A 14,261-nucleotide genomic window follows, 5' to 3' on the forward strand; every position below is an offset into this window, starting at 1 on the left:
TGTGTGATTCATGCACCAGGAGAGCCATGGGCAGGTGTTTTTTTGAGGATGACTGCAATGAACCTGAGGAGCAAAGGCTGGCTGTAGGTAGCAGACACATGCAGCATGGTTCAGCCAGTTTTGAAAAAGTCTTCTCTGATGGGTTGTTTTCTGAAAACCCACAAAGAAGACAAGGCACTAGGAGAGCAAGAACTTCACTTTTAAGAGAGTGGATTGTATCTCAGAAGTGAGCTGAGCTGGTTTTCTAATTTTTTTTTTCCTGAGTCACCAGTTAACAATTCCACCCTCACCCCAAGTGTTCCCGTTTTAGCAGGGCTCACACACAGGTGGTGATGAGCTGGGAAGAGCTCTTGAAGGCTGTGTTCAGTGGCTTTACTTCAGTTTATCAATATTGCTGGCCTACAGTACCCAGCTGTACAAACTGTGTCCAACTGTCTTCTCGGGCCAGACTCAGCACATGCTTCTGCTGGCAGAAGACCAGGCCCCAAAAGCAGAAGGCATGCCAGCTGCAAAGCTAAAACGATAGGAAACCACCTCTTTTCTGCTCTAAAGCCCACAGAGACCAGTGCCAGATCAGAGCTGGGCAACCACTGAAATAGGAAAGGGTGCTGCCAAGATCTCAGCTCCTTTCCTGGCACAACTTCCATCAGGCATAACTTTACTTTCCTAGTAGTAGTCAGGAAGGAAGACAAGTATAAGCACTACGTTATGCCTTCTCCACCTGATCTTCTCTTGGGCTGTACAAGCAGCTCAATCCTAACTAAGAGAAGCCACTCCCAGGTCTTATACTGGATGATATTTTAAACCAACATCTTTGCAGTTCAGGTCTGGTTTGCTTCCATGAAGAGCAAGCACATCCATGTAACACACTTGTTAAAGACATTACACGAGCCATACAAACCCAACAGGACTCTTCAGTCAAAGTCAAGGGACATGTCTTTACCCTGCCAAGTCCAGAGCAAAACTCAAAATACCTTGCTCCAGCCAAGTTACACAAAGAAGAGAGAAAGAAAATTCTTCTCAGCTGGTTACCGTCTAACTCTGTTCTGAGCAGTATTCTCCATCCATATCCTTAACCCTGGCCCACAAGGCTTCACATGGAGAAGGAAGGAGAGAAATTAATTCTTCACAGCTGGTTCTGTCCTGCAATGCCTTGCTCTCAAGGACAGGCAGCTGTAGCCTTTCTGGCCACAAAGGGAGGGTTAACTCCTACCCTGCCAATTTTCAGATGGACATCATCCAAAGTGATCTTCTTGCCTTTAACTTTCCCAAGTGGACACATTCCGGCCTAGGTAAGTGAGATGTATGTCCATGTCCATATGCATACAGATAAATGACATCCCTATACCTCTAAGGCACATGGATAAACCCCACCACTTCCTAGCTGCTGAGATCCTCCAGGGATATTTTATGCAAGTGATTTAATGAGCATACTTGCAAAGGATTTGCATACAGGCATAACCTTAGCACAAGTGCACGGCTCGAGCACAAAAGCTAAAATCCTGTCCCAGAGGGCGGGGAATTAGGAGGTGCGGGACAGCGGCACTCCACCCTGCCTGGGACTGGCGGTGAGTGCATCCCTCCCCTGCCACGGGGACCGATGTTCTGCAGTCCTGTCCCCTGTGCAGGATGAGTAACTGCTGACTGCACGTTCAAACCCCTGTTAAAGTCAAGCATGAGTTTTCTCAGCCTTATTTTCACCCCTCTTTCATGCACAGCCCCTGTGCTACAGCCATCAGGAGTTTCCAGAGAAAAGAGAAGGAGCAGCAGCAGGAAGACGCAAGAGTGCAGGAATGGGAGGATATTTGTGGGTTTTTTTATCTGGATCTTGACAGCCCTTGTTTTGGTGAGGAGGGAGCAAAAGAACAGCACCTCAAAGCTTGTGCTCAGCATAGGGAAATTTATATCAACTCCTCCTGAGTTGATGCCTGCTCGCATGGGGCTGCATGGACAGCCCCAAGACCCAACACAAACACACAAGGACCTTTCTCTGGGAAAGATGAGGGGACGATGACCCCACAGAGGGGAAGCAAAGGTCTCAGCCTCACCCAGTGGAAAAAGGATGGCTGCTGGCGCAGGGTGCAGCCAGATGCAGGATGGCCGAGGGAGGCAGCGGGTTGGGTGACAGCAGGCTGGGCTGCAGGTGTGGGTGTAAGAGGAGACACTTGCTTGCTTAGACTTGGCAGCCGGGGCCTTGAGCAGGCCTGGGAGCGTGCAGCTGATTGGGAATGAGTTATGGAGCCAGCCGCCTCTGGCGTGCTTGCTCAGAGAGGGGGAAGCCCAGTCCTGAGAGCTGTCCTGCGCCACGGGCCCAGAGCCCGGGAAATGCTGGAGGAAAAGGGGGCAAATCCTGCCACTGCACTCCTGGATGCAGGAGTTTGGTGGCCTGTTGGAAATGACCAAGGCACCCAAAGACTGCATAGGGTGTTTTGCTTTTCATCTTACCTAACTTCATCTCCATCCAAATGCTAGCAGGAGGCAGCCCTGGTGGGAAGGCTGGGACAGTGCCAGGGGCTGGACTGCCCTCTTTCAGGGTTGGTCGCACATGGGTCATCTGATGCACATTGTCCAAGATGCAAGGGATGTCTCCTCTTAACCTTGCTCAGCATTCACCTCCAGATCTGGCCACTAGGCTTTTTTAAAAGCTCAAAATTCATTTTTTAAGAAATAATTTTGCTGCATTACCTGAAAACCATCACTATCTGTGTGTAACTGTAATGAACCAGCTTTCTGTACCCAAAGAAGAATAGAGTGAAATTCCAGAGCACTCAAAAAATAATAACCACAGCAAGAGAACTAAGGAGTTCAAGCTGAAAATGGGGCTGCAGCACAAAGAAGAATAAAATGACAATTTCCCCAAGCAGAGAGAATGGCTGGAAATAGCTGCACCTCCCCTCTCTGCTCCTGTGAAGTCAGGTTACAGTGAGAAAAGGCATTTTAAAATGGCACCAGAGTTTCTGAGTACTGTAGAATACTTACAAAGGCAAAACTAAAGCAAAAAGAGAGCACGCAGTGTGCACAAGGTAACAAAGAAATTCTGTGATACAGCAGGTAACTGAGCTTGGCTCTGTAGAGACTGAGCATATGCTATAACAACTGGATCATCTTTCTTCTCTATTACATTTGCTTAGCTCAGTGATAAAAATATATGTCTTCCTCCACAGGCATATTGACCACATAGTGCTGAAGGTAGACTATGAGGTTTTATGTTTGTTTATCATGATACATGCAAACAAAATACCTGTCTTGCAAAATATTTTGGCTGCCATCCACCACATAATAATCTTTAGGCAGAAAGCTCGTCTAAGAAACTCTTTCCCTTCAGACACCAGAAGAGTAATTAAAAACTAAAAAGCATATGCCTATCCATTTGAAGGCCAGCAAGAAGCTCAGCTGGGCAAGGAGTATGGGCTCAGTGGAGTTTCTGATTAACAGAATGTAGCAACTTTTAATATAAGACTTCAATCCACCATAACAACCCTCCCTCAGCTCTCCCCGCTTTCCCTCTGCCGCCTTCTAAAGGTGGTTATCCCAGAGGTTATCTTAACCAAAAAAATGCTTGAATGCAGTTATCTTGGGAGGCACAGTTTCAAAGAGAGGACACATAAAATAATTAAAAGCAGTATTCACCTATCCACTTCAGAGAGCTCCTGTTTGAGCTCCAGAGGGATGAGAGGGAAAGTAAGGGATGCTTCCGGGAGAGCAAGTAAGGTGAACCAGGACAGCACAGGGGTAGGCTCAGGACAGTGGGGAAGATAGGAAACTGGAGCAGACTGTGGCAAGTGGGAGACGTGGTGGGGAAGGAGAAGCAGGTCTGTAGGTGGGGAAGCAGGAAAGCAAGGGGGGCGGGGCGGACAAGAGGATTTTGGAGAGCAGCTAGCCAGCTGGCACACATATAGCAGCTGCTGCTGTGTCAGCCTAGGAGAGTAGCTGCAGCTGCACGCTGGCCATGAATAGCAGAGGAGCAGCGTGCCGGCTGGCTGCTGGAGGGACGGGGGCAGCGGGGCGCTGAAAAGGCAGGGGGAGGCTCTCTGAAAGCTTTTCTGCTCAGGGGAACTTGACAGCCCTTTGATTTCTGAGCTGTTTGTTCTCCAATTGTCCACTCCGGTGGATGATCAGTACGAAAGAGTTAAATGGGGAGAGAGGGGAGGGAGAGAAACAGTAGGAAAACTTAGGTCCTAAGCGCAGATCTGGGCTTTGATAGTGTATCCATAGCATGCAGTTGTCTGGATGTATAGCTTTCATAGCTGTCAGCGGGGATCAAAATCACAGGGTGCTTTAAACTAAGCGCGCGCTTACCCTCATATTTGCTTCAGCCACCACTGGAGGAGGACATGATCCACCACTTGGCCATCTGTTCTGTGTGCCGCACATGTCACTCTGCAAGCCCTCCTGTGTGAGCTCCTACGGGGCTGTGGGTTCACACCCCCTTTGTGCCTCCACATGAGCGTGGGCGCGCACACCCCAAGCACTATTCCACAGCCACATGTGGTTCTACACAGCTGGGGGTGCGTGCACCCCACACACTCCTCTGGGGCTCTGGGTGTTCCCAGCCTCAGTGTTCCTCTGGAACCACGGGTGCATCCACTCCACGCACGCCTCCACAACTGTGGGCACACACACCACGCATGTTCTTTCACTACCATGGACGATCCCATGCTCTGTTCTCCTCCATGGCTACATCTGCACACACCTTGCACTTACACGACTACAGGCACGGCCAACCGGGGCCGCCCTCCGCCACTGAGTGCATACTGTTCCTCCGCAGCTGTAGGTGATCCCCCCTGAATACTACCCCACAGCTATAGGCGATCTCTACTTGAGCACTGCTTTACATCTGTCGGCATCCCCACCCTGAGCACTCCTGCACAGCTGTAGGTGATTCCCCCCCAGCACTCCTGCACAGCAGTGCTAACTCCTGCATTATTGGAGTACTCCCACCCCGAGCATTCCCTGTCTGCTCGTGCTCTTCCATGCATGTCTGCACACTCTCTGGGCAGTTCCACATCTTCGTGGGCGCACACACCCCCTGCTCCCTCGCAAGCAGAGGTGCACCCTACACCCTCCTCCTCCGCACACATCCCGTGGCTATTCCTCCGACACCGCGGGTTGGGTGTCTACCCCACACATATCAATACACGGGTGCGTGTCCCCCACCCGCACTCCTCCGCGCCTGCGGGAGTCCCGCATCTCTCATCCCCCTCCACCACCTGGGGCTGGCAGACCCCGCTGCGGGCAGGGCGGAGCGAGAGCCGCCCGCCGCCCTTTAAGAGCCGCGGCGGGAGCGGCGCTGGCCCCACCCGCCGGCCGCGGGGCCGGGCCGTCCCCCTCATTAATATGAAGGCGGCGGCCGCGGCGGCGAATGGGTAATGAAGCTGTCACTCCGGCACCTACTTGTTGGGTGTCCGCGGAGCCGAGGCGCACAGAGGGCGAGCGGAGCCCGCGGGAGGGGAGCGGCGGCGGAGCGCTTCGGGCGGCCCCGCCGGCAGCCCATGCCCTGCGCCCCCCGGCGCGCTGCGGGCGGCTCCCCCACCGCCCATGCCGCGAGCGGCCGCCGGTCCGTGGCCGGTGGGCTCGGCGGGCTCCTCTGAGGCGGCGGCGCGGAGCAGCAGTGGGAGCAGGAGGCATGCGGGGCGCCGGCCGGCCGAGCCGGGCCCCCCGCGCCGCCGCGCTCGGCCTGGCGCTGCTCCTCGCCTCCTGCGTGCAGGTAGGGACGGGGCGCGGGGGGCTGCGCTCCGGCCGCGGGGCGCCGCGGCTGCCTTTTCCCTTCTCCCCGCTTCCTTTGCACCTTGCTCGTTTCTTGTTCGTATTTGTAGCTATAACACTCTGTACATATGTGTATGAATATGTACGCGATATATATTGCCGCGGCGGGGTTAAACCCGCAGTCGGCGAAAGTTGTCGTGGGGAGCCGGGGACCCGCAGCCCCGCGCTGCCCCCGGCCGCGGTAGTAACGAGGTTGTCTCCCCTTCGGTTTTTATTTTTAGGTGTCCCGGTCCACGGGCTATTTCGAGCTGCAGCTTAACTCGGTGCGGAATGTAAACGGCGAGTTGTTCAATGGGGAATGCTGCGATGGCACGAAAAGCCCCGAGAACCTGGACTGCTCCCGGGACGAGTGCGACACTTACGTGAAAGTCTGCCTCAAGGAATATCAGGCCAAGATCACCCCGGTCGGACCCTGCAACTACGGATTCGGATCTACCCCCGTTCTCGGTGGAAATATTTTCTATTTAAACAGCAACAAATACTCCCACCAAGGCAGAACCCCCGAGACGGGCAGGATTGTTATTCCCTTCCAGTTCGCGTGGCCGGTAGGTTGTTAATCGCGCTCTCGTTATCACCCTTTTTTTGTGTGCTGTTCCCCCCCGCGCCCGCTCCCGTCGGTGCTGCTCCCGCTTCCCCGTTATTGAGCGGGGCCAGCTGCCGGGGCGCTGCCTTGGGCGCGGCCGCCGCTTCCCGGGGCTGCGGGGCACGGCCGGCGGCGCGGGGAGCGGAGGCGGCTGCGCGGCGGGAGCCACCGCAGGCGGTGGGTCCTGCGGGAGCCGGCTGCAGGCTGGCTGGGTGAGGGGCCGCGGCCGGCAGTGGCCGGACCGCGAGAGGCTGAAAGCAGGAAAATCACAATAACGGGGAGAACACCCTTTTCTCTCTCTCTCTCTCTCTCTCTCTCTCCCCGCCCGCGCAGCGGAGCCCGACGGCGCGGCCGCGGCGCGGGGCTGCCCCCGGCAGGGGGCGCTGGCGGCGGGCGCAGCGCGCGGGCCGGGGCGCGTGCCGCGGCTCGCGCAGGGCGGGGGCGGGGCGGGGCGCGCGCGCCGGGGGGTCCCAACACCTGCGCGGGGCGGGGCCCCCGCACCTGGGCCGGGCGCGCGCTCCCGCCGCTCCCGGACCCGCCCCGCGTCCCGCACCGCCGGGGATGGAGCCGGAGCTGACCCCTCCACCGGCCCCGAGCCCCGGCCTTGACCCCGCGCACCCCGGCTGCGTGCCGGCGTTTTGTGTGTCGGTGCGTGCGGGACCCGCGGCCGCGCCCGCTGTGCCCTCCGCTCCGCGTCTCGGGGGCTGCAGTGGCTCGCCCCCGCAGCGCGGTGTTGCCTCAGTCCCCGCCGCCTTGTGCGCCGCACACAGAACGGTCTGGGTTGGAAGGGACCTTAAAGACCATCTCGTTCCAGCCCCGCTGCTGTGCGCAGGGACGCCTTCCACTGGCCCCGGCTGCTCAGAGCCCCATCCATCCTGGCTTGGAACACTTCCAGGGATGGGGCATCAGCGGGGGCTGCAGGCCAGTGCAAGTGCTTGTCCTTGGAGACTGAATGTTTCCTCCTGCTTTTGGGGGTGCTGGACGTGGACAGTGCCCGGCGCTGGGGAGCGGTGGGAGGGAGGGAAGGGAGGCTGGGCTCCCTGCCCGGCTGCAGGCAGGTAGGATCCTGCAGGGAGTTTTACAGCTGTTGCCCTCAGCCCTTCCAAGTGGGCCACGGGGTGGAAGCTGCCAAGCTGCGAGGTGTTGAGGAATGGGGATGGTGCAGTGCCCCGGCTCGGTGGGGAGATGTGTATCGGAAGCCTGGGTACCTGCGGATTGCATTTGGCACCTGGTGACCAACAGATGAAATGGCCCTTGCTGACCTCTCAGGCTGTAGCTCAAGGGGTCTCAGTTACTTGAAGAATGCCTGCTAGGAATGGGCAGGGACAAAAATGCTTTATTTGCATTTCAAGCTAAAAGAAGCCAGTCTACATAAATCATTTAACTTTCTCTGCTACCAGGGACCCTCCAAGCTGATGTTCATGCCCCTCAAATTAAGGACTGAGTTTGCTGCAGTTAAACGTTTAAAAATAAAAAAGGTACAACAGATACATTTTTCCGTGCAGAGGCACTTAAGTTCTGGTTGCTGGGTTGGGGTGTTTTGATGGCTTTTGGTTCTGTGCCCTCTTGAACTTGGAAATGTTCCTGTTAACGGGTATAGTCGATACCATAAACCCAGGGTATTTAGAACTGTGTTCTTAAGTTATAAGATCAAAGAGAAAATTCAGATTCTTTCTTCTCTTTATTGGCCATTTAATACAGACTTGATGAAATTGTAAACTCTTCAGTAGGAGATTTCAGTAACATTAGCACCTCAAACTTTATATGTTATCTCCATGAGGAAGTAAAGGTAACTTAACTCACACTTTTATTTTGCCAGTTTCTAGTATTGCTACTTGAAACACGAGGAGAGTTTGATAATCCTTGCGCTGCAGGTCCCTAAGCCCAGCCTTCTTTGAATTTTTCTCTGTTGGAATAAGCACATTCTTACCTTGCAGCTGCCGGATATTGTTGTTCTGCACTCACCCAGTCCTAAGTAAGGCCTGTTTGACCTGCCTCTTGCAGGTGAACTAATGCAGTGTCCCCAGCCCACACTGCCCTGTCTGCTGCTGTTTCTTGTACCATTGCCTCCAGCATTTTAAGGGAATTGAAATACTTGGGGTATTTTTTTTCCCCACCATTTTTTCCTGCAGTTGTTGCAAAGCAGGCTGTAATTTTATTTAAACAGTGCCACTGCAGTCTAGTGGGTGGTTAGCTGATTTTTGGATGCTTTACTGAATACTCTCCCAGCCCACCCTGGTTTCTAAAAATAAGCTGTGGAGTAGCTTTACTTAAAACAGTCTGTGGATGCACCTTTGGAAAGAAGCCCCTCCTGTATGTTGCAGTTAGGTCTTGAACTCTGTGTGTTCAGTCTGTTGATGGGGAACGTGGCATCTTTGTTGGAGCTGTGCAAAAGCTGGGTAGACTTTGCAAGGAGAAGCTTAATTGTAGTGCTAGTTTATCACAAGGGGTTTCTGAAGTAGATTGAGTTCCTGGGTTATGTTTCAACTCCCTGGGGTAATTTCAAAATTATTCTCAAATAGTGTTCTTTCTCTATTCGAGTTTGCAAACGAGAAACAACAATATGGACATAGTCTTTTCATATGACTTTTATTTTTGCTGTACAACAGTAATGAAGTTACTGTTTCTTTAATATCATGGGAAGGAGCAAGAGTAAAGAAAATTGGAAATTTTGTCCTTCACTTAGGAAACAAATTTGCTTTGGTGTTGGCAGTGAGCAAAGGGTTTATTTCAGTAGTTCTAGCTTGAATTTTTAAGCCTCACAGTAATGAAAACCAGCATGAGTATATGCAGACTTCTTGGTGAACCTCATCTGAATGATAACTTCCTCACTTAAAGACTAATGTAGTAATGTATAAATTGCTTGGGGGGGGGTGGGGAGGGTGTTCTTGAAGTCTGTGTGATACCACAGTGTCCCAAGCTAGCAGTAGCTGTAAAGCAAGTAATTTCTTGGACAGTGATTTGTTTTGTTTTGCTGATTGTCCTTTTTAATTTTATGAGGCAAAATTTTTCAGTTTGGACAAGTGTCTCTGCTGTAAAGCTGCAGTACCAGAGTTCAGCAACTTCCAGTGTTTGAAACAGTGTCAGTTATCCAGTTTATTCCTATTTCCTGTCTTCTTTTTTTTTTTTTTTTTTTTTTTGATATCATTAGTCTGATCTCTGATTTTCAAGAGGGAGCTTGGGATAGTGCCAGAAAGTTCTTAAAATTGCTACCTTGGGATACATCATCCACAGAAATCTGGCAGTGGGAGAGGCTGAGGAACAGCTAGAACAATACAGCTGTCTTCTTCACTCACCTACCTCACATTTTTTTCTTTGCCTCCTGCTGTAAAACTTGAAGCTTAATGCTTTTTTGAGATTGTTAACAAACAAATGATGCAATTAAAATTTATGTGCAACTTTAAAACAAAAGTCAGAAGAATTCAAGTAGCTTTGAAGAATTGATTCTGATCAGTTACAGTTTTGGCTTGTTAGTCTTGAGCATTTTTATTTTTTTCCTAGCACAAAGCTGTTTGTTCAGACACTGAAGCTTCAGAAATACCTGGCACATTAATATTTATCAATAGCCATTGGCAGAATTTTAGATTTGGGGTTAATTGAAGGTTGCGTCTGACGAGGGTGTTTTAAAGTTAGTCGTTCTGCAGGATGGGTTATGTGGAACCATTTCTTGTACTCCTTTGTAAGATGGCATGAAATGGAGTTGTGTGTGGTTTTTCCCTCCACCCTGTTCTTTCCCTCAGGGAATTCAGAGTTTTTCCTGTACCGTAAATATTGGTTATGGCATCCGTTACTTCAGTTAATTAGTCATATAAAGGAATTGTTCTGACTAGTTGTGGATGTTGAAATCGTGTATTACAGTATGCATGATTAGCTCCTCTCAGCCCCTCTGTTTTTGAGATCCTGGTGTGACTGACAGGCAGTGCAGTGCACCCATGGGTATGGTATGCTCTGAACTCCCCAGGTGAACTTCAGAGTTCAGGGCCTTGGAGATAAGAAGCAGAAACAAGCATTTTCTCCTCTCCTTTCCTTGGTGCTTAGCTAGGAGTCTGTGTAACCAATCTGACGGAGAGGTGGTAGAGGTTCAGGCAGCCCTTGTAAATTGCTTGGGTAAAGGGTGCCTTAAGGTTTTTTCCTATTTAGAGTGTGATTGTAGCACCTCTCTCTAAACTTCTGAAGTAGTGTTAACGTCCAAGTAGATAAAAAATGTGTGTAATTTTAATGTCCAGGCTCTGTGTGAGTTTCATCCATACGCAGTTCATGCGTGAGCCTCATCCAAATGCCTGGAGGGGTTCAGTTTTGATTTAAAACATACATAGGAGTGTGAACCATCAAAAATTTAAAGCTGTTAAGAGGATAGCTTGGCTACAGCAGTAAATGTTAAATTTCTTAGAAAGCAACCCATCCCCTACCCTGCCAAATCCTGAGCAGGAATACTTGACCTTACAGCTTTTATTAATGGGTACAGCATTCTGCTTGGCACTTTCACATGTCTGCTTAACTTTGGGATTCTGCATCAAGCTCTCCCAGTCCTTTTAATTTGAGAAATGAAGGCTGTTGGGCCCTGGAAGACGTTTGCTGTTCCAGCTTATTATCTGGGATCCTTGTGCCTCTAGGGAACTAGATAGCCTGGCTGTAGGAAATGCTCTTGTCTATTTTTGTTTGGCTGATAGATCCACAGTTGGTCTACCTCCTGTCTCAACACAGCCATCACTGCTCTCTGATCAGGATCTTGAGGCTTTGTAATGAAAATATCCTGGATTAGATTACTCTCTGCTCCCTGATAGAGTAAACATGCATCCTGTCATCTTGGATGACACCCCATCGGGAGAGATATGCTTAAATTAGGCAGGTTAAAATTAGGGCATTTAGCACTGGAAAAGGTACTTGTGCATGGCTGTACTAGAGGAACAGTAGGTATGGTTTTTCTCGTGAAAAAGATTACAATTTGACAAATGAAACCTCAAGGGAGACACAGCAAGCTTTACCTGTAATTAGTTGTTCTTTGCTCCATTGAAACTCCTTCTCAAGGAAAGTGCTTGCAAAAGCACAGTTCCAAGCAAGGAATAAGAAGTGAGAGCAAGACCTTATGCCAGAATGTAAAATTCATCTGGTAGTGATGGACCATAATGTACATGCATCACACCTCATTAGCACAGGAAATCAGCATGGAAAAAATAATGTAGTTGATAGCTGCATATTGATGATCTAATAAATGTTTAATGTCTTATTTACCAGTAGCCTTTTTTCCCCAGGTGGAAGGCTTGGCTGACTATACTTGACTATTTTTTTCCCCCACCTGAACTTGGTGCATGCTTACTACCTCTGCCTGATGGGCTTGTCAGCAGACTCTAGGACTCCTGTGGAGCTGCCATGCCAAAATATTTCTTATTGTCCAATTCATGGACAAATACACTGTGAAGTAGAAAACATGGATCCATGTTTCCTCAGTTTTGGGGAGGTAGATTATGGAATTTGTTTTCACCTGCTCAGTACTGTATTTGTCTTGCAGCCTTTTTGATCAGAAAAAAAAGGTTGAGGAAATGGTTTATTATAAAAGTTATGTCTCTTTGCTCTCAAGTGACACAAACGCAAAGGGTAGTTTTCAGGTTTTGTTTTGCTCTTTCTTAAAAGAAGAAAATGGGGTGATGTTTTAGAAAGTGACTTCAGCAATGCTGGGTAGTGACAACTCCAGTTGATTTCAATAGCAGCTGCAGGTGTCACCTCTAAAAAAGAACCAAGGCCTTAATGGTGACCACTTCAGAACCACTCTTTGAAAAAGGGATTTATTATTGGCGTGCTGTGTGTGCCAGCAACTATTTGCAGCTTGCCCAGAATAGAAAGTCTAAAGACTTAAGTTTCATGTAACTATAGGAAATCTGTCTTCTAATTTTAAGCAGAAGTGCTCTTTGCACTCTTAATCTTTCATGCATTCATGTCACTAAATCTAGAATTTCTTATTCTTTGAAATAAATATGCCTCAAAGGACAGTATTCTGCTAACTATTTAAACTTTAAGGTATAAAGTTCTGGGAGTTTTTTGAATGTCACAGAGATGGTCAGATAGTAAAGAACACTTCTATTTATACTCCTTGAAAGCTTCCTTAAATAAACATGTGCTTATTTATTGGAAACACTGAGGCTGAAGTCAAAACTTGCAGATGAAGTCCCTCATCTCCCAGCCGCTGAGAGTGTGCTTGTACACCTTTTGTCAGCTTTCTAATCTTTATTCCAGAAGGTGCTCCAGCCAGCCTATCTATGAAATGCTACACTCTTAGCCACACAGCTGGTGTGGGCATTAAATCTTTGACTGAAAATGGAATAGGTATTAAAGTAGTCAGGATTACTCTTACACGAGAGGATGTGAGCTGGAGAAGCAGAGCATGTTTGATTCACTGCAGTGCAGTGGTGTCTTTGTAGCACTGTCCCTGGGCTGTTTAAAGATGTTCCAAATGCTATTTTCTCAGTTTAAAAATCTGCATAGGAAAGGTTTGCTGGAGACATGACCACTTGTAGCTTTAACCTTAAACAATCAGGATTATCTTGGATGTAGTTGGGGTAAAACTATAATTGGTTGTGTTATATCAGACTTCTGATATTTGGGCTAATTAGGCTGTGTTCCCACTGTATTTTAGGTGGCTTGAGTGATCCTGTGAGGTTCAAGTGTTAGTGTAGATGCTGAGGAGCTTTGTGTGGCGGAAGCTGCCTTCTGTGTTTGAGGCTACTGCTTGTATTTCTTGTGCAAATGCAGCTTGCTTTGAGAGCTATTTGGGTTCACTGTTTTTTGTCACAAAAACTGCAAAAAATTAAGCTTTAGTCAAACAGTAAATGATGTGAAATAACTACATTTTCTGGATGTAAAAAAACCCAAAACTTATGTAGTAAATTTTTAGTGTATTTGGGGTTGATAGGTATTTTTGCCACAAAGTTTTTCTTGTATGAGAAGGAGATTTGAGACAGATGTGTAAGGTAAATCGTGATTTTGATTTTAAGCTTTGAAAATTACTTTTGTATTGTCCCCTGTGGACCAGTGGCTGTCTGGCCCCTCTGTCGAGCAATGCCTTCGAGTTACTGCGTGTAGGTGAGATGAGAGGAATTCATCTTTTTTTGTGTAGTCTGACTCCTCCTCTTGTTTTTCCTCTAGGTGTTGCTTTGTGTTGGCTCTGAAATACATGCTATGAACATACTTTAAAAACTACCCTAAGTTCATAAAGCAGCTATGATCATATCGTATACTTAGTCATCTGCAGGAGCTTTAGGTTATTGTGTGCCAGAAAGCTTCCCTCCCTGCTCTTCTGAAAACAAGCCCAGTGTTTTGTCAACTCTGTGTGGGTCCTGCTTGTGTTGCCTGCTCTGTTTCAGAGCTGCTCAACCTGGTGAAGAGACTAGAAAGTGACCCTGCCTTTTCTGCCTGCACACCCATTTGCTTTCCCTTGTTCCTCTCCAGTTCTAGCTGCAGTAATCCTCTGATCTGGAAGGAGCTGGAGAGCATCAGTTCGGAAGCAGAGAGGCTGCTTCAAGGAGTGAGGAGTAAGGGTGTCCTGGCAGTGTATCTGGCTCCTTGATGTTTATCCATTTGCCTACCTGAAGGATAGTTGCTACTGTTCCTTGGCAGTGACTCCACCATTCCCTCCCTCTTCTGTGCTGTGATAAACCTTTGATGGGCTTTTTGCTAGAAATCTGCTCTGGCTTTGGTTAGTGGGTGTCTAAAACGGGTCAATCTCCGGTCAGAGGTGACTGCTGGCAGTCGTGTGCTGTGTCCATTCAGTGCTTTGGAGCTGCTTAGCTCTCACAGGAGCAGGAGGTGGAGGTGTAGCCTGACCACCCCCACCCTGCCTCTTCTCCCAGGGCTGGGGGATGAACCAGTGTGGGTAGCTGAGAGCATCTTTGCCCGTTCACGTGGGGCAGCGCTGACC

The 14,261-nt window shown here is 49.4% G+C and overlaps 1 protein-coding gene across 2 annotated transcripts in view; it reads left to right on the forward strand.

Moving 5' to 3' along the window:
• The first annotated feature begins 5,326 nt into the window (after window positions 1-5,326).
• The window catches only part of JAG2 (jagged canonical Notch ligand 2), a 69,968-nt gene continuing 61,033 nt past the window's right edge, over window positions 5,327-14,261 (forward strand). Inside the window, exons 1-2 of one of the 2 annotated variants that reach the window (XM_048307688.1) lie at window positions 5,327-5,707; window positions 5,988-6,311. In XM_048307688.1, coding sequence (XP_048163645.1) covers window positions 5,363-5,707; window positions 5,988-6,311 — 669 coding nt within the window. In that variant the 5' untranslated portion in view covers window positions 5,327-5,362. The remainder of the gene's footprint in view (window positions 5,708-5,987; window positions 6,312-14,261) is intronic. The other variant, XM_048307689.1, reaches the window with a different exon arrangement.

Source organism: Corvus hawaiiensis, chromosome 6, assembly GCF_020740725.1.
Source record: "Corvus hawaiiensis isolate bCorHaw1 chromosome 6, bCorHaw1.pri.cur, whole genome shotgun sequence".
NCBI classification, from domain to species: domain Eukaryota; kingdom Metazoa; phylum Chordata; class Aves; order Passeriformes; family Corvidae; genus Corvus; species Corvus hawaiiensis.